The 19,866-nt window shown below is 36.9% G+C and overlaps 2 protein-coding genes across 3 annotated transcripts; both read left to right on the forward strand.

Moving 5' to 3' along the window:
- Positions 1-2,985: 2,985 nt before the first annotated feature.
- Positions 2,986-9,080, forward strand: dusp11 (dual specificity phosphatase 11 (RNA/RNP complex 1-interacting)). Of its 2 annotated transcripts, XM_056243567.1 has the most exons (10): positions 2,986-3,161; positions 3,690-3,765; positions 3,852-3,983; positions 4,160-4,283; positions 5,111-5,171; positions 5,301-5,347; positions 5,415-5,490; positions 5,575-5,736; positions 6,396-6,557; positions 8,684-9,080. In XM_056243567.1, the coding sequence occupies exons 1-10, from the start codon at positions 3,127-3,129 to the stop codon at positions 8,955-8,957; spliced, it is 1,149 nt and encodes a 382-aa protein (XP_056099542.1). In that variant the 5' UTR covers positions 2,986-3,126; the 3' UTR covers positions 8,958-9,080. The 2 variants fall into 2 exon arrangements, with proteins under 2 accessions (XP_056099542.1, XP_056099546.1); XM_056243571.1 differs by lacking the exon at positions 6,396-6,557 and having other exon boundaries at positions 2,992-3,161.
- Positions 9,081-10,223: 1,143 nt separating this feature from the next.
- Positions 10,224-18,828, forward strand: stambpa (STAM binding protein a). The gene is made up of 10 exons (XM_056243580.1): positions 10,224-10,381; positions 10,927-11,141; positions 11,817-11,892; positions 11,977-12,072; positions 12,170-12,533; positions 12,646-12,770; positions 15,167-15,304; positions 15,395-15,507; positions 15,599-15,698; positions 18,305-18,828. Exons 2-10 carry the CDS (start codon positions 10,939-10,941, stop codon positions 18,359-18,361), a joined length of 1,272 nt encoding a protein of 423 aa, XP_056099555.1. The 5' UTR covers positions 10,224-10,381; positions 10,927-10,938; the 3' UTR covers positions 18,362-18,828.
- Positions 18,829-19,866: the final 1,038 nt, after the last annotated feature.

Raw genomic sequence — 19,866 nt, forward strand, 5'->3', positions numbered from 1 at the left:
GCATTCAAAGGTTATTTTAAAGTCAGCCTGTGTTCAGATCCATTTTTACCCCATCTTTATTCATGTTAGCTCTCTAAAACATGCGAAAGTAAACTTAATTATGACTAAAAATAGAGATTAAATTTGTAAACTTCCATAAAAATAGGTAACAAATAATTATTAATTTAATCCACGAATTAAAGTATCCAACTAATTGTGTGGCCACCGAGATAAAGTGAGCAGTTTTGGGCCAGCTTTATGCTTTACTGATAACTGAATCTCATATGAGTAACCTATACATCATTTTAAACATTTGTTTTTTTTAACGTATTGTCACACCAGGAACGATCGCCTATTTAGTATAACCATAACTGTAGGCTATACTAGCGTCCATACTAGGCCTACTGTTAGCGCTGCGGTTTTGTTGTCTGTCAATTTAAATATTCGAGTTTTTGATTGGCAGTTTAATTTTTCCATTGTTCATCAGCTGGAAAAAACGTTCTGAAAGTGATTTCAATATAAATCCTCTGTGTCGCATGGATTAAATTAGAACATTAAGGCCCGGTTTCACAGACAAGGCTTAAGCCAGGCTGAGGCCTTATAGGCTAAGGCACATTTATAAAGGCTTCTTAAATGTCCTAATTGAACTAGTTCAATTAGGACATTTAAGAAGCTTTTATAAATGTGCCTTAAAAAACATTACAGGACATATTTTAAGATATGTCAGAGCAAGTTTCTTTCAGTAAAGACAGCTTTGCACCTTTTGCATGATGCAATGTTTTGATAGACTTCTGTAGTCTGTACTGAATCCAGTTTGCGGCCAGCCACCTTCTTGCTAAAGCAAACATGCATTTTAGTCTAAAGGCTTAAGCCTTGCCTGTAAACCGGCCAATATTAAAACTTTATAGGGAACATCCTGTGTACACTCTTAACACTTTTATAAACGATTCCCTAAGACAACGGTAATTTTATATAGTTAACCCTCTGGGCTTCTTCGTCCGAAAATGACCGAAAACGTTTACATTTCGAATTGTTTAATTTTTTTGCTTCATCGGATGGGGGTGAAACTTGGTGACTTTTATTGTATTACCTATATGAACACACAAAAAAATCAAGGAGATGATTCTGATATGTTAAAGGGTCGTAAAAAAAAATAGTCACACTTAGCTTCCTCCCGGTCAAAAACGGGCGACATAGGAAATGAATGGGAAATATGAAAAAAGTAGGAAACCTCAGAGAAACTTTTGGTGGTACAAGCTACAGATCAGCCACTGTGCAGAAAAAAAGTGTACAGCAATGAAGGGGTGACACTCTAAAACATCAAGAGTGCAAATAAGACCACCCCCCCCCCCCCCCCCCCCCCACACACACACACAACACACACACACACAAACACACACACACATACACAGATATACTGGCAAGACTGCAACAGCAAATTTGTAGAATATGCAAAATAAAATCAATAAATGAAAAAAAAATCTCGCTCAAATGCACACACACACACACACAGAGAGAGAGAGAGAGAGAGAGAGAGAGAGAGAGAGAGAGAGAGAGAGAGAGAGAGAGAGAGAGAGAGAGAGAGAGAGAGAGAGAGATTAACTGGTAAGACTGCAACAGCAAATTTTGAGAATATGCAAAAATAAATAAATAAAAAATACCAATTTATTGCTAAATGTCTGTATAAAGTGTTTTGAATTATCACTAACCATCCCTTATTTTGTTTAATTATTTGAATGATCAAATACTGAGTAACAAAAATGTTTGCATTGTGTTCCCTTTCTAACCAAATGCTATAGTTTGATTTTAATCATAATGCAAAACCTGATACTTATCTAAAAAAAAAATTTAAAAAAATAAAGTAGTCTTTTAGAATATCTAAATGTATATCTAAATAATAAAAAAACGAATAAGATAGAGAAATCATGTCTAAAACAACAAAAGGAATCAAAAAGCCTTTCTGTGTATTTATATAGGAAGCTATAGGCAGCCTACAGGCTGGTACAGGACATTGCACACATTTAACTATTTTTTACAGACAGTAGATTGCGCTCTTCTACTTGAATTTTTTTTTTTTTTAGGCTGGCACTCTATTTTGATGTGAAATGTTGCATTTATTGAAAAATTTAAAAAAAATAATTCTAATGGAAAAAATAGCTCATAAAAATGATATAATTAATGCAAAGTATCATAAAAAATTCTAACAATTCTAAATAATAATCAGAAAATATTATAGAACAAAACAATATTTGATTGGTTATCCTGGGAAAAAGTAAAGTTACATTTTAAGGCTTCGTCCGTTTTTGACCGGGAGGAAGCTAAGTGTAACCCATTTACGAAGAAGCCCAGAGGGTTAAGGGTTGTTGTTATACAGAAATATTTGACTGTAAGTGTTTTTTTTTTTTTTTTTCTGCCGGCTCGCATTCAGTTGTGGTTGAGTTGCAGTTTCACCACCCGGCCTGAGAGCGGCAGCAGCGCCTGCAGTCACGAGCAGAGGAATTACGTCAGAGGTGTTGGCCACGCGAGTCTGGAACGTGGAAGAATATATCACTGAGGTAAGCGGGCTACTTTCCAGTATAAATATTTTATTCTTTATTGTATTTAAGTATAAAAGCTGTCATGACGCAATACAGAGCTCGAACACAACACTTACTTGGTAGTTTGAAAAAAGACAGTTAAGGCCTGAATATTAAATTAAGTTTGTTTTAGTAATAGCTAAAAGTGAAACCAGGTCTGATTTTGATCATTTTAACTCGTATATGTGACGCACTTACCCCCGGTTTCACAGACCAGGCTTAGCTAGTCCCAGACTAAAATACACATTTTTAGCTGTTTTAACTGAAAGAAACTTGCACTGACATAATTTAAAATGTGTCAGTGCCATTGTTTGTTTGTTTTTGCTTTTCTAAGGCATGTTTATAAAAGCTACTTAATTGCTCTAATTGAACTAAGGCCTAGCCTAGCTTAATCTAAGCCCTGTCAGTGAAACCAGGCTTTGGTCTAACTAATTCATAAATAGTTCAGGATTTAGTGTTTAGTAAAGGTATACGATTTCTGCTTGCTGTAATAAAATTCACGTATAGATGTAATCAAACATATCTGTGTTTTTAAAAGTGTATGGCATTGTAAAGCAGCTGCTGTGAAGATATGCATTCAAAGATGAAAAATGGCATTCCTGACAGGTGAGTTTTTATAATTTGACTTGTTTCATGAGGTTACTTAAAGTGATAGTTCACCCACAAATGAAACTTCTGTCATTAATTACTCGCCCTCATGTCGTTTCAAACCTGTAAGACTTTCGTTCATCTTCAGAACACAAATTAAGATCTTTTTAATGAAATCTGAGAGCTGTTTTCTGTCCCTCCATTGACAGCTATGCAACTACCACTTTGAATCTTCAAAAAGTTCACAAAGATATCATAAAACTAACAGTAAATCCGTATGAGTTGAGCGGTTTAGTCCAAATTTCTGAAGAGACTCGATCAAAGTGAAGTGTCAGTTGCTTAGCTGTCAATGGAGGGACAGAAAGCTCTCAGATTTCATCAAAAATATCTTCATTTGTGTTTTGAAGATGAACGAAAGTCTTGGTTTGAAACGACACACACGAGGGTGAGTAAGTAATGACAGAATTTTCATTTTTGGATGAACTAACTCCTTTAACTAAAGTAAACCTTTAAAAAATGTCTTTACTAAAGCTATATTCTCTTTAGATGGACAGACTATACTGCAGTGGGTAAACGGATCCCTGGAACACGCTTTATCGCCTTCAAAGTACCTTTAAAACAGGTCTGAAGACACAACCAAATCCTTTGCTTGAAATGATCATGTGAACTTGGATTTAATTCCAGTGCTGCCTGTTCTTTTTGTTTTAGTCTTTTAGAGGTCGTTTAACACAATCAGAAGCATTTGAACCATTTGATCTTGTCCATATGTTGGAGAAGGAAGGACAAGAACTGGGTCTCATCATCGATCTGACCTTCACAACACGTTACTACACAGTAGTGGTAGGGATTAAAGTCAGTGTTTCTGATAATAAATAAATAGCTAATCATATTTTTCCACATGAACGTAAACATCTCCCTGCTGAAGAATTTAGCCTGATGAGATTGGAGCAAAAATAAGTTAATTTTTTTCGTGGCAGTTGTTGTACTAATTGTCTGTAAATGTGCAATTGTTTCAGGATTTGCCAAACACGTTGTACCACCTGAAGATCTTCACAGCAGGGCATGAAGTGCCAAACAATCCCACGATTCTCAGCTTCAAGAAGGCCGTCAGACAGTTTCTCCATGACAATGAAAACAACGGTATGTTACAGTTAAAGACCCCCTGTGGTGAAATTCAAGTTTTTAATGTTGTTTATATGGTGTTTTTAATATGCTTAAAGACAAACCATGTGCAAATTCATGTGTGCACATCATTGCTGAGTATTTTCTCCTTAAAACTGCTGTGAACCAAAGACAGTTGAAATTGCTGGTGTTTCTGACGTCACAAACTACCTTGTAACCAATCAGATCAACGTGTGATCGTCAACCAGTGGATCTCTGTGGATTTCTAATTTGCATATTCATAGAACCGCATATACTAAATGAGGCAAGGGTGTAGAGTTACATTCAAGCTATTTTAAGGCATGAAGAAATTAGTTTTTCAAGGAAAAAACATTAAAAAAATTTATTTAGGTGATTTGGTCAAATTATTGACTACTTTTTTTTTATATATCTCTTAAGATATCTCTTAAGCTCACCAAGCTGGATTTATTTGATCAAAATACAATAATATAGTGATATATTATTACAATTTGAAATAACAGTAATTTATTCCAGTGATGCAAAGCTGAATTTTCAGCATCATTCCTCCAGTTTTCAGTGTCACATGATCCTTCAGGAATCAATCTAATGTGCTGATTTGCTGCTCAAGAAATATTTATTATTATTATTTTCAATGATGAAAACAGTTGTGCTGCTTAATATTTTTATCGAAACCATTTTTTTTTAAATTCTTTGATGAACAGTTAAAAAAAACAGCATTTATTTTAAATCGTTTGTAACATAACATCATATATGTTTTTTTCCGTCACTGGAGAATGATTAACAATAATATATGTTGTTGTTGTTGTTGTTGTTTTTTTTTACAGATAAGCTGATTGGTGTTCATTGCACACATGGTTTGAATCGCACTGGCTATCTTATTTGTCGGTAAGTTGCATATTTTTTATGAATGTTTGCAAACATGCAACATGCATGCATGTATTCGTGATCAATCAACTTTGTCTGTAGATGAGCTATTGCATCCATATGTTGTCACTGTTAAATATTATATCATAGATACCTAATTGATGTTGATGGGATGAAGCCCCAAAAAGCAATTAATTGTAAGTATACTCAATTGTGTATTTACATGCTTTTTTGGTATTATCTTAATGGTGTGATTACTTCCAGTGTTCAATGCATCAAGAGGACACTCAATTGAGAGGCAGAACTATCTAGATGACCTGAGGAATGGGCCCAAGAGAAGGTGAGCTCTTCTACACAGTTGTACGTACAGTACACATATAACTTCATATATTATAAAGTTTACTGTTACTTTTATCTCATGCAGTAACGTGGGAATGGAGAAACCAGACCAAGAACCCTCCCAGGGACTAGCAAACGAGAGACGACAAGAGGCGGCTCATCATCGAAGGGAACAGCATAACCATGATCCTCCTTACAATGGACGAGGATCTCACCAAGGGCGCAGTAATCCCCAGCATCAATTTTTGTAAGCTTCTCCTGTGCTTTTTTTAAGACTTTTAAGAAGGATTGTGAATTGTGTGAACATCTAAAGCCTTGTTCAGACTGTCAGTTGAGAATACCCCTTTGGATTCCAAATGTGAACGGCACAAATCTCCGTATTCACTCTGGTGATGTCTGATCTCCTCAGTTTCATACAGTAGAAATCATTTTGGGTTGACATGAATGGCAACAGCAGGGTCACCAAATCTGATAAGGCTATTTAAAAGTTCACTGAAATCTGTTTCCCCCCTCTGTATCACCCAGAATGACTGTGATGTTCTCCAAATTCATCATTGTTTGTTATATCATTGCAAAATGTAAACTGTATTATCGCACAGCTCAAAACTTTATCCGCATACATACAGAACACTCACATAAAACAATATATACTATACATCATAGCTCAATTGCTTGATTCATTGCAAAATGTAAAACTAAATTATTGCACAGCTTTAATCTTCAGACATTAAGATATTACAATATTATAAACATTAACATCATGATTTTAAGTAAGGGCTGCTTTATAACAAACATCTATTATAAAAAGAACTATACAAATAAATTTGACTTGATTTGACGCCATTAGATCTCTTGTTCGGTGAAGTCTACTGTAGTATTTAATTACATTTTTAATCTCGCATGCAGTAATGTGGAAGTGGAGGAACCAGACCAAGAACCCTTCCGGGGACTTGCAAACGAGACACGACATGAGGCGGCTCATCATCGAAGGGAACAGCAAAGACATGATCCTCCGTTCAATGGACGAGAATCTCACCAAGGGCACAGGAATCCCCAACATCAATTTTTGTAAGCTTCTCCTGTGCTTTTTTAAGACTTTGAAGAACGATTGTAATTTGTGTGAACATCTAAAGCCTTGTTCAGACTGTCAGTTGTGCATATCCCATTGGAATCTGGGTGTGAACGGCCCAAAAAAAAAAAACCCTGTCATGTTGTTGACGTCATTGCCATAGAAAACATTGAAACCAACGCAGGTATTTCGCCATGAGACACTAATCAGATTGAAAGAGTTGCGATACACAGTGTGGACAGTCAATCATTTAGATCAGATTCCAATCGGATACAAATATTATCGGACAGTCTGAACAGCATGATCCCCCCAAGGTAAGGGTGCGGGTTAAGGCAGGAACACACCAAGCTGACGGTCAGCCGTCAGGCAGTTTTTGTGCGACATGTTGAATCGGCGTCGGTGAAAGAGGGAACTCTGATTGGCTGCTCAGCTTAGTGAAAGAGTCAATGCACGAGAATAATAGCAAAACAGCGAGCAAAGAAGTTAAAACTCTACAGATATAAGGCTGTTCTTATGTTACGTCATCTTTCCTGAGTGTTCCTTGGCGAATATTTCAATATTAACACGAGCGGAGTGGAATAAAGAAAGTGTTTAGCAGGATTGATATTCAAAACGGTAAGCACGCACTGCTTTGTTTACGGTATGTGTATCTGCAGCCGGCAGGGTCGGTTTCCCTTTTTGAATGACGAATATATCTGCAGAAATAGACAGTTGTCTCATTTACACGCAGGCCCAGAACGCGCATTCTAGCTGACAGTCGGCTGTAGTTCTCTCGGTGTGTTCAAGTGCAGCTTTTTACCCCGACGAGAGGCGAAAACACAGTCGGCTTTCATCAGCGCTAGTTCGTCGGCGTCGGCTTGGTGTGTTCCTGTCTTTAGGGTTATGGTTTTGTATTTGTTGTAGCATTGTGCAAGCATCAGCACTGTGACTTGACATGACTAATGATATCTTTAGAATCAGATATCCACTGAACTGGTTTTGGGGAAAAAAATCAAACAAGACTAAATCAGCATCAACATTAGCCGCGTTTCCACTGTCGGGCCAAAAGCGGGCGTGCTAGTGCGTGCCAGGGCCAGTCGCGTTTCCACGGTCACTTCAGGGGCTTGATCGGGCCTTCTCGGGGCCAACGGCCAGGGTTTTTTGGCCCACCGAATACCTTGGTCCAAAGCGGGCCAACTCGGGCTTTAGGAGTGGTCATGAATAGATGCAGAATTTATCTGAGTCTGGAGACGGATGATTCCATATACCAGCTAACTGGACTTAAGGACTTTTTAATTCATTTTTAGCTCAAAATTCAGTTTCATGTTTGTGATCCGATTTGAACTCTAATCACTGTATAAGGCAGAAATATTTATACCCGATGCAAAAGACAATGCGCGCTAACATAACCATAGTAAACATGGTAGCTAAATATGACCGCTTGAAGAAATCAGACAAATCATATAGGCTATTACAATCGTGTTTTTATTTTATCTTTCAGTACGTCTTGTCTCTTTATACCGGACTGTCTGATATCCATATTTAGCTCCGTATACAATAAAGCAACTGCGGTTTATCGAGAGCTTCCTCTGTTTCTCTGACTGAAAATATAACTGTATTGGGAGACAGTGCTAAAGTTCCTCAGGTCGCACTTTTGGTGGCATATTCGTAGAAATGATCATTCTTTCTAAATGTGATGTAAACATACTGTCCTGTGACTACAAATAAACAGAAACAGATGCGACTAGTACGTGTGTCCTCTTTCTTTTGTGAAATAACAGTAAACCACTTTATTTCTGTGTGTCTAATGTGCAATCTTGACAGAAATTAATTCATTATGATCAATGTATCACTTTTTATAGTAAATCTGTGGTAAAACTTTGATGCTTGGGTTTTAAATCTTTAAGTAAGGTGAAATGATGGTTTGTGAGGCGTGTTACGAGCGGGTTTTAGTGACACGCTGCAGAGCTTCTGGCATGGTTTTGGGCTATGTGCCACAGGTCCGAGGCTATTAGCCCAGCACGGCCTGTTTAAAGCCCTGGCTCACACTGGCCCGACAGTGGAAACTCAGCTATTGTCTTATTGTGCATGATTCAGCAGGTTGGATGAACGCTGTTCCTTAATCATTCTCATAATTTCTCCTTAGCCCATTTCAACAGAGCAACAACATGACGTCGTTCAGAGCACCTGATCCGCAGTCCTTCCGTCCGCCTCTGTTTCCTCATCCACCCCCGGGCGTGAGACCAACGAGACCCGGTTTTCCCAACCAGAGTGTCAGAGGATTCTACTTCAGTCCTTCAGCCCCATATCAGCCTCCACATCGTGAGCCACGCTACCACTCATATGCCTTTCCAGACAGATCGACAAGACCTCAAGGGCCTCACAGGAAATCTCGACACAAAGATAGGACTCCTCGCTGAAGTGGAGGAGACTTCATCTGGTCAACCCAATCTGCTGGACTGTGCTGTCAATGTTAAACCATTCTCTCTGTGAAGGAACTGTGCTTATTCTTTAAAGAGTAAATGGATGTGGTCTCTCAATGAGCTTGACTTTTTTTTTTTTTATTGGACTCCGCTAGCTAACAATATTGTAAGTTTTTTAGATTAAGTTATCTGTTATTAGGCAAATTTTATTTAGCAAATCTAAATCATGCACACAATCAATGACTGCTACATATCTTTAATGCATTTAAACAAAGCCCCGTTGTCACTTGTATTTATATTCTCAGAAGTAAACCATTGTTTTTAGTGTTAAATGGGCTGTTTTATTATTTTTTAATTGTGTTTTCATTTTGTGACCTGACAGTTTGTGACTTTTGACTCAGTTGGACATCAGCACCATTTCTTAAGAGTTGAATGAAATGAAATATTAAACATCATTGCAAGTGCAATTACACTTGTTTTATAATCTCCTTATATTTTACATATTTTATAAAGTAAATTTTTTTATCTGTTAAAATATTCTAGCTGATGTACGGTCCATTGTTTAGGCTACAATTCTACTGGTCACATGATCTCATTATTCTGTGAGAACCCTGGTTGAGTTCAAATTAATAAAAGGCTTATTTGCTCAATCACTTGTAATTATGAATATTTTTATGCGTTTTAGAAAACGAGCTATTAATAAGTAGCAGATATATGGTCATCACCACTGAAAGGGAAAATTAATATAATATAATTAGATTTTATATATATTCAATACAATAATTTATTTTTATTATATATTTAAGTTCAATTTAAAACTGATTCATAAAACGATTTATTGATATTGAAAAGTTCTAAATAATTGGTATATTGGTAAAAAAAAAAATCTCAAAAGCCTATCATTTTTTTCTTATTTTTGCTGCATTCTATAATGCATCCAAACGAAATAAAAGTTGATAGTTTAATTTGAAACAGTACCTTTCTTTATTATTATTTAAAGGTCTGAAGCGTTGTTGCTTGAATATACACACAATAAAAGGACTAACAATTAGACCTTTAATGCATTGTTTGATTTCGAAAATAAAGCAATGCCTAACAGTAAAATTAGTATATTATACGGTAATAACGGTACATAAGTTAGAGCTTTTTTTTTTAGCTCATTATAGAAAAAGTACAAGCATCATAGTGATAAAAGCCAGGAGGACTAAGAATATCATGAAAAATATGGCGCGATTGGTCAGTCTGAGGCATTGCGTCACCATCAGCTGACTGAAGTGGGCGGAGTCTTTCCATACGATGCAGGAAGTGTTATGATATTACACATCAAGCTTTGTATTCCACGATGTCTAAATATGACGAATATATTTAAGAGAATTACACCAAAGCGTCGTTGAAAGCGTAAAGGACTGCGGTGAAATCAGGTAGGAAAGCTATTTTACATTCATGCAAGACTAATCTTACTGTCATTGTTTTTTAGCTGGTTGGCCTGTCAATAATGGTGCCACCAGACTCATTTAAGTCAAAGTTAAAGTTTAAAGTCGTATTTCATGAAGTCTCGCAGCTTATTTACATATAATGCGTATTAATGTACAACTGTATATATATAATTGCATATAGAGGCCCTTAACAAGTATTTAGACAATTTACCAACATTTAAAATGTATATCAATGAATTAAAAAATAAAGTATTAAACCAAGTGGCATTTATTTTATGTTAAAACAACAACAACACCTTTACCAGTTCTGAGAAGAGACCCTGAAACGTTTATTAGCATTTTATAGTAACACTTGATTTCATATCTAATGCAATGGCTTTCAGACAGTGTCCAAATAATTTATGAATAATTTATTAATAATTTATCTTGCAGTATAAACTACTGTTTTATCAATCCCTAACCTTACAATAGAAATAACTCCACCCAAAGTAAGGAGCTTTATCATCAGTGAGTGTCTTATTGATCTGCAGGCAGGAGACAGCATGTCTGAGAACAGTGACTCCAGTCTGACGTCTGAGGAGAGGGTCCGCGCTCTCACCAAACTGGGCAGCTCTGTGGACGTCAGCGAGGATGTGCCGCCCCGCAGATACTTCCGCTCAGGGATGGAAATCATCCGAATGGCCTGCATCTATGCAGAGGAGGGGAATGTCGAGCATGCATTTATTCTTTACAATAAGTACATCACGTAAGTACAGCCAGAACAGGCGGAAAGTGTCAATTGCCTGGCAGTTTGGTTATTGATTCCACATATCAGATTCATTATACTGTTCTCCTGATGTAAAAAAGGTGATTTCCAGTAGCACAGTACAAAATAAGGCCTAAAACTCTCTGTTAAGTTATTTTTAAATACCCATTCATCATGATAAAATATTGATCGTTAACCTCAGGAGGTCAAACTAAATTTGTTGTCTTCATATACAACAAATAAACATTCAATAAACATCAAGATTAAAAATAAATGGTAAAAAAATATTTCGAAAATATAAAATAATTTTCATGCGTTTTACTTCTCCTTAGGCTGTTTATTGAAAAACCTGCAAGACATCGAGAATATAAAAAAAATTATATAATATAAATAATATAAAAAAAAAGAAACTAAATTTAGGACGTCTAAATACAGTTTAAACCCCTGATTTGAGTGATTTTTTATTTACTAGAAATATATTTCTTCATATACTAGAAATAAATTGATAAACATCAAAATTAAATAGATTAAAAATAATATTAACAAAAACAATAAAGATTATATATTATAATATATTATATATAAATAATACATATCTATAAAATAATATATAATGTTTTTTTAAATAATAAAAACGATATTTTGAAACAATTAAATAATTTTACTTCCTTTTAGGTTGTTTATTGAAAAACTTCCTAGACATCGGGATTATAAAACAGCCAACATTCCAGAGAAGAAAGAAACGATGAGGGTAAGATGCGATTTTCCTCTTTCTGGGGACTTTTTGTGAGAGAATTTCCCTAGCTAACTAACATCCCTTATTTTCCTTCCACAGAAATTGAAGGAAATCGCCTTCCCGAAAGCTGAGGAACTGAAAAAGTTGCTTCTCAAGCAGTACGATAAAGAACATGGTGAATATCTCATCCAAAAGGTGGGTTCATAACAGTTGCAGTAACAGTTAGAGGCAGATTTTTCTTAACGAGCTAATTCAAATGTGTGTTTATTGACGAGTGTGTGCACCCCGTCAGAGAGCAGAGGATGAGGCCCAGGCTCGAGAAGTGGCCAGGCAGCAGGAGCTGGAGGCCGAGCGCCAGAGACTGGCCGAGCTGCAGGAGCGTCAGCGCGAGAAGCAGCAGCTCAGCGCCTTTGAGGAAATGATCCGCAGGCAGGAGCTTGAGAAGGAGCGCCAGCGCATAGTGCAGGAGTTCAGCGTCCCGGTGTCACCCACCTCTCCCCGAGATCTCCTGGTGCCTGACGTACCAGGACCTCCACAGGCCTCGTTTTCACCACTGACGCCCCCCGGAGGAACCCCAAACCACGTCTCTCCAAGCTCAGGCCTCCCAGCGTTTGACCGCTCGTTGAAGCCTAGCGTTCCAGTCAGTGCAGGACACAGTGAGAGCTCTCAGTTTGCACTTCCTTATTCATCACTTGACATATGTGGCAGTACTATTACTCTGTTGTCCTGTCATTAGGTTGAGATTATATGGTGTGTGTGTTTCCTTAGGTGTGTTGGTAAACGGCTTGCGGCAGCTCTTTGTCCCCGCCGAGCTGTGCCAAAGGTTTTTAAAGCTAGCAGAAGCCAACACAGCACGGGCGGTGGAGACCTGTGGGATTCTCTGTGGCAAGCTGGTACGTGCAAAACATTTTCAGACACAAACAGACTAAGTAATATAGTTATAGTTAGGTCAATCTTACAAAAGCATGTCTGGCTTATGTTTCACCCCAAAAATGAAAAAAATATATATATTTTAAATAAAGAAAATAAAGCCTATTTTTATGACATTATGATTTTTTATAGATATATTTTTATTACAATAAGAAGATTTTACCCCAAGTTCTAGTTGTTTTAATCCCTCTGGATCTTATCTGGATATTCTTTAATAGTAACACTTTACAATAAGGTTTCATTTGTTAACATTAGTTAGCTAAGAATGAACAATACTTCTACATCATTTATTAATCTTAGTTAATGATAATCTCAACATTTACTACTACATTTGTAAGATTCAATGTTGTACCGGTTTACATTAGTTAATGCACTGTGAACTAAGATGAGCATGGACATTTTTATTAACTAACATTAACAAAGGTTAATAAATGCTGTAAAAATAAATTGCTATTTTTTTAGTTTGTTAGTTCATGCATTAACTAATGTTGACAAATGAGACCTTATTTTAAAGTTTTAGCTTTTTAATAAAGTAAAACATTACTGTAATACCATCATTTTTAATTAACAGCGTAATTTAGAGATAATACTGCCATGATGCATTAATAATTTACCATTTAAATACTGTACTATATGTAATAATAAGACATCTAAGCACATTTTTTTCATAACATAAATTTTAAATTATTATTATTATTAAATTGTATTCATACAGTGGTAGTATTTGTCTTTAATTTATTAGTTAATTTAAATAATAATATATATTAAGTATATACACTCACCGGCCACTTTATTAGGTACACCTGTCCAACTGCTCGTTAACACCTAATTTCTAAGCAGCCAATCACATGGCGGCAACTCAGTGCATTTAGGCATGTAGACATGGTCAAGACAATCTCCTGCAGTTCAAACCGAGCATCAGTATGGGGAAGAAAGGTGATTTGAGTGACTTTGAACGTGGCATGATTGTTGGTGCCAGAAGGGCTGGTCTGAGTATTTCAGAAACTGCTAATCTACTGGGATTTTCACGCACAACCATCTCTAGGGTTTACAGAGAATGGTCCGAAAAAGAAAAAACATCCAGTGAGCGGCAGTTCTGTGGGCGGAAATGCCTTGTTGATGCCAGAGGTCAGAGGAGAATGGCCAGACTGGTTCGAGCTGATAGAAGGGCAACAGTGACTGAAATAACCACTCGTTACAACCGAGGTATGCAGCAAAGCATTTGTGAAGCCACAACACGCACAACCTTGAGGCGGATGGGCTACAACAGCAGAAGACTCCACCGGGTACCACTCATCTCCACTACAAATAGGAAAAAGAGGCTACAATTTGCAAGAGCTCACCAAAATTGAACAGTTGAAGACTGGAAAAATGTTGCCTGGTCTGATGAGTCTCGATTTCTGTTGAGACATTCAGATGTTAGAGTCAGAATTTGGCGTAAACAGAATGAGAACATGGAACCATCATGCCTTGTTACCACTGTGCAGGCTGGTGGTGGTGGTGTAATGGTGTGGGGGATGTTTTCCTGGCACACTTTAGGCCCCTTAGTGCCAATTGGGCATCGTTTAAATGCCACGGCCTACCTGAGCATTGTTTCTGACCATGTCCATCCCTTTATGGCCACCATGTACCCATCCTCTGATGGCTACTTCCACCATGTCACAAAGCTCTAATCATTTAAAATTGGTTTCTTGAACATGACAATGAGTTCACTGTACTAAAATGGCCTCCACAGTCACCAGATCTCAACCCAATAGAGCATCTTTGGGATGTGGTGGAACGGGAGATTCGCATCATGGATGTGCAGCCGACAAATCTGCGGCAACTGTGTGATGCCATCATGTCAATATGGACCAAACTCCCTGAGGAATGCTTCCAGCACCTTGTTGAATCTATGCCACGAAGAATTGAGGCAGTTCTGAAGGCAAAAGGGGGTCCAACCCGTTACTAGCATGGGGTACCTAATAAAGTGGCCGGTGAGTGTATATATATATATAAGTGGAGAACAGGTTTTTTTTCCTTAAATTTTTCTGGAAACTGATTATGTTTTGATGAATAGAAAGTTCGAAAGAATTTTCAGCATTTATTTGAAATTTAAATCTTTTGTAACATTATAAATGTCTTTACCGTCACTTCAAATCAATTTAATGCATTCTTGCTGAATAAAAGTATTATTTTCTTTCAAAAAACAAAACAACAATCTTTCTGACGGCAAACTTTTAAACGATAGTGTACATAAAACTCACAAAATACCTCTTGAATATAATTGAATTTGGGCAAACTGCAATCTTAATAACTGAACCTGAAGAAATCTGTTGTATTATGAGTAAAGCACAAAACAGTGTGCTTGTGTTCGCAGATGAAGAACGCCTTCACAGTGACGCACGTGATCGTGCCCAAGCAGAGTGGAGGACCAGATTACTGTGACACAGAGAACGAGGAGGAACTTTTCCTGATCCAGGATCAGAACGATCTCATTACACTGGGCTGGATTCATGTATGGAGTTTTCTGTACTGAAAGCATGACTTATAATATGACAATTATGTAGCTTGTCAATAATCAATCTCTCTTTTTCTTTTCTGTAAGACCCATCCGACCCAGACGGCCTTTTTATCCAGTGTGGACATGCACACACATTGCTCTTATCAGATGATGCTTCCAGAGTCTATAGCCATTGTGTGCTCACCTAAATTTAACGAGTATGTTTTCAGCTATACGTTGTGCTAGTTTTTTTGCATGATAGTTAGCAGGTCAAATGGAGCAATAACAGTCTGATAACATGTGCTCCAGGACGGGCTACTTTCGGCTGACAGACAATGGGATGGATGAGATCTCTTCCTGCAAACAAAGAGGATTCCACCCGCATCCAAAGGAGCCGCCCCTGTTCTCCGTGAGTAATGCCTTATTAGTGAGTTAAACCAGGGGTTTTCAAACTGGGCTCCAGGGAGTGCTAGGGGGTCTGTGGGTCTGTTATAAAGAAAAAATAAAAAGAAAAAATAAGTTACAAATAACTAAATAAAATAATAAATAAATAGTAAATAATAAAATAATTAAAACACTGATTAAAACAAATAAATTGTATTTAATAAATAAAACATCTAAATAAATAATACAGTACAGCAATATAGTTTAAAAAAAACGTAATAATGTAACAATACAAACTAAATATTTTTCTTATACTATTTTAAGTATATGAACACCTTTCTGTTTTTTTTTTTTTTTTACTGTACAAAAGTGTTTGCAGATATTTCGAAAACATGCTAAGTTCACCTACTCGTTTCTCTGAAAAACAATGCTACTGCCAGTTTTTTTTACTTTGAACTGTGCGTTCCGTGTCAGAATGTCTGTTTTTGTTTTGGTCTGTGATCTCGCCCACTGCCAATAGAGGGAATGCGTATGACGTCACCGTCAGCTGGAGTGATTGCGGTCACGCCCACTCGAGTGGCAAAAAGACTGAGCGGCAGCATTGGTTTTCAGCGTGAATGCCGTGAAAAACACAAAAAACACATCTAAAATGGGAAAGAGCTTTGCGATTGACTGTACAACTACATTTCACAAGAAATCTGAGGTATATTTTTACAGACTGCCAAAAGCTACAGAACAGAGAAGCAAATGGATCGATGCAATTCATAGAATCAACTTGACTCCAGAGAAAAGTGGATTTGCAGTTATCATTGAGCACGTTTACATGCACACCAGTAAGATGATAACTCACATAAATCAGCTTATTGAAATAACCAGTTTCCCGTTTACATGCAAACCAGTAACCATGACAACACAAGTAAACCGTGTTTACATGACTTTATTAATAAATCAGGCCATGACCGTGTGACGACAAAACAATCATTTGCGTATCTGACGTTAAATATTAACTTTATGTTAAATAAAGCTTGCAACATGTCAGCGGGAAACTTACAGCTCGTATATTCTCTCATGTCAAGTTACAGATGCAGCGTTTTGACTGAACCACTTCTACTTCTGCTGCACGAGATGAGAAAAAAAAAGCAGAAAGCAGGTTAATGCGTTTACATAATGCGAAATCCGAGTAAGAGGCAAAAAACTACCAGTGTAAAAGAAAACGGGTTTCCCGTGTTTACATGACCACATGCGTTGTCATGACAAAAAAAAACTATAGGCTACAAGTTTTAGGGCTGGACGATATGATTATAGCCTATATATAACATTGATATGAGTGATCACCTGGATTTAGACCTACCTATATTGTATTTATATAGCAGCTAAAGCGTTCACAGGCAAATTTGCTTCACGTATTTCCCCGGCGTCGAAATCAGGCACATAAATGTCAGGAAACACAATGGCTGCGTGTCAATATGGATCACTGGATGTTTGGTAGGCCTAAATTGTAAGGAACACTTATATCGAGTCCAAACATCGTTTGTTTTACTCTCGTTTCCGCAGTTTCCCCTATTAAATCCAGTCACGCAGCAGCTCTTTTGCCACTCAGTCCAGCTGAGGGGGCGTGTTCACGTGGGACATGTGACATCAATGCATTCCCTCTATAGTAAACTTACCACATAGTATTCCAGTTGGTGGAAATTACAGCATATAGAAGCCAGCAAACAAACTAGGTCAGAGGTCGCAGATTCCACCTGACCTAAAATGCCTCAGCATCCGTCTAAAAATCTCTATGAACAGGAGAATATTAAAGTTCGGACTGCAGACAGTACCTATTTCAACCACTGTATTACATACTGCACCTTTAACTGGAAAAATAAATAAAACGAACTAAAACTAAAACTGAAATAAAAATCAATTAAACCTAAATAGCAATATTTTTTTAAATATAGACCTAATAAGGCGCCAAAAGCGAAATTACTAAAAATTCAACTACAATTAACAAGAAAACTAAAAAGCTCATTCAAAATATGAATAAAGCCATAATAAAAAACTAAAAGAACACTACACTAGGGTAGTATGCGATTTCTGATGCAGCCGCTGTATCAAGTTCCCGCCCATTCTCAATCGCAAGCACAGCTGTCAGTCATGACGTAACAACGCAGTTTTCAAGCATCAAATAACTAACTAAAAATAAACTTACTGGAGAGACAAACACCTAAACATACATCAGTGTGATAATGGGATTTTTTTTAGTTTGGCTCGGACCTATACTGCAGCCAGCCACCAGGGGGCGATGTTTTCGGCTGCGTCCGGAATCGCACACTATATACTCGCACACAACTGATGCTGGCAGCTCACATGACAGTGACAACATGGCAGATGTAGTATGTCCGGATTACATACTACACACACACACACTCATACTTTATAGAACATGTTTTTTATTAATTACTAAAAATGCAGCCCTGTGCGACACAAGGTCCATCCATCTAAAAGATTGAAAACCCCTTGATTTTAATTGAGCAACCTCTAAGCATTGAACTTCACTACTTAATTAAATTTGAATGATCTAGCTGTGTCCTTCCGCCATGTTGTATGTGCACCATATAGAAGGTTTTGTGTCTGTTTTGTGTTCAGGCTAGTCAACACGTCATCATCACGGACGGAAGTGTGACCATGCTGGATTTGCGGTGATGTCATTGCTGCTGCTTTGAAACATGTGCCTTTGCTCTTGACCTCACAGTGACTGATAAACTTGCCAAGGAGCTTCTAATGGGTCAAAAAAGTCCAGCGCCGATCATTGCTACACTTGGCCTCTATTATCGTGTCTTAGCAGTCTGTAATTATTGGTTGAATTCCGAAAAAAAATAATAATATACAAATGTGACCAATAAAAGCTTAAAGTTGAGGTGCATAATTTTTAAAACCAGCAGCATCAAGCGTGTTTGCGTAAATAAAGATAAGATCTTATGAAAGCATAACAGAAAAATAGAAATGCATGGCTTCTGTGAGCTTCCATTTATTTAAAAAAAGGTCAATTCTGTTTGATGTTGTAAAAATTACACACTTCACCTAAAAACAAGTTTTTGTGTTCACTTCACAACAAAAAGTTTTCTAGTACAAATATCTAAACATTCTTAAATCAAGAAACATTTACTTGTGTAACAAAAAGAGTTTCTTACCCCATTGACAGATATTCTTGTTTTAAGCATAAACTCGCTTAATTTTAATAAAGTTTTCGGAAAACAAGACATAATATCAATTTTCTTTCAACTATCTTGATTTTTGAATTACTGTATATTTGTAAAGGAAAACCAGACAAAATACCAAGGATTTTTTTTTCTCTCACTTATGCCGTCCACTTAATGGTGAACTACTGTTACATTTGATTTAAATATGCAGTTGTTTTAGTTCTGCCTCTGTTCATACTGGAAATGATTCAGACCTTTATGTTGGTCATATGCCATTGCAACCAGTTTCAGACAGACTGGCTTCTGTATTTACTGTAACACATGGCAATGAATCATTCAGACTGTTAAAGATCCAAAAATGAAAATTCTGTCTTCACTTACTCACCCTCATGTTGTTCCAAACCTGTATGAGTTTTTCTTCTGTTGAACACAAAGGAAGATATTTTGAAGAATGTTTGTAACCAAACAGTTGACGGTAGCCATTGACTTCCATAGTATGGGGGAAAAAATAGTATGGAAGTCAATGGGGTCCATTTGGTTACAAATATCTTCCTTTGTGTTCAGCAGAACAAAGAACTTGAGGATGACCTTTTCATTTTAGAGGGAACTATCCCTTTAACACGATGGCAGATGTAAATAGGGAGCAAAAACATATTCATTTTCACGTTCTTTCAGCCAGACTATTCTCTGTTGCTTTCCATAACATATTGTTGTTGGACTTTAATTTTTATTTTGTATATGATTTTCTGTAGTCATGAGGTTCATTTGAAGGTTCTGAAGCTTTGCATCTTTTATTAGTTAAATGCAAACATATCTTCGTGTGAAATAGTATCTATTAAGGCAAGAGACACTACAAGGAAAACCATTATCAGTAGAATTGATCAGTTTTGAGATTTTGGGCTATTTTGCTTCTTTCAGACCAGTGAAAAGATTGCATTTAAAATACACATTTAGGTGTTTTATTTTATTTTATTACACTTGCCCCTGGTTTCACAGACAAATCTTAAG

This window comes from Rhinichthys klamathensis, unplaced genomic scaffold, assembly GCF_029890125.1.
Source record: "Rhinichthys klamathensis goyatoka isolate OS25496 unplaced genomic scaffold, OSU_Roscu_1.1 h1tg000027l_1, whole genome shotgun sequence".
In the NCBI taxonomy this organism is placed as follows: Eukaryota; Metazoa; Chordata; class Actinopteri; order Cypriniformes; family Leuciscidae; genus Rhinichthys; species Rhinichthys klamathensis.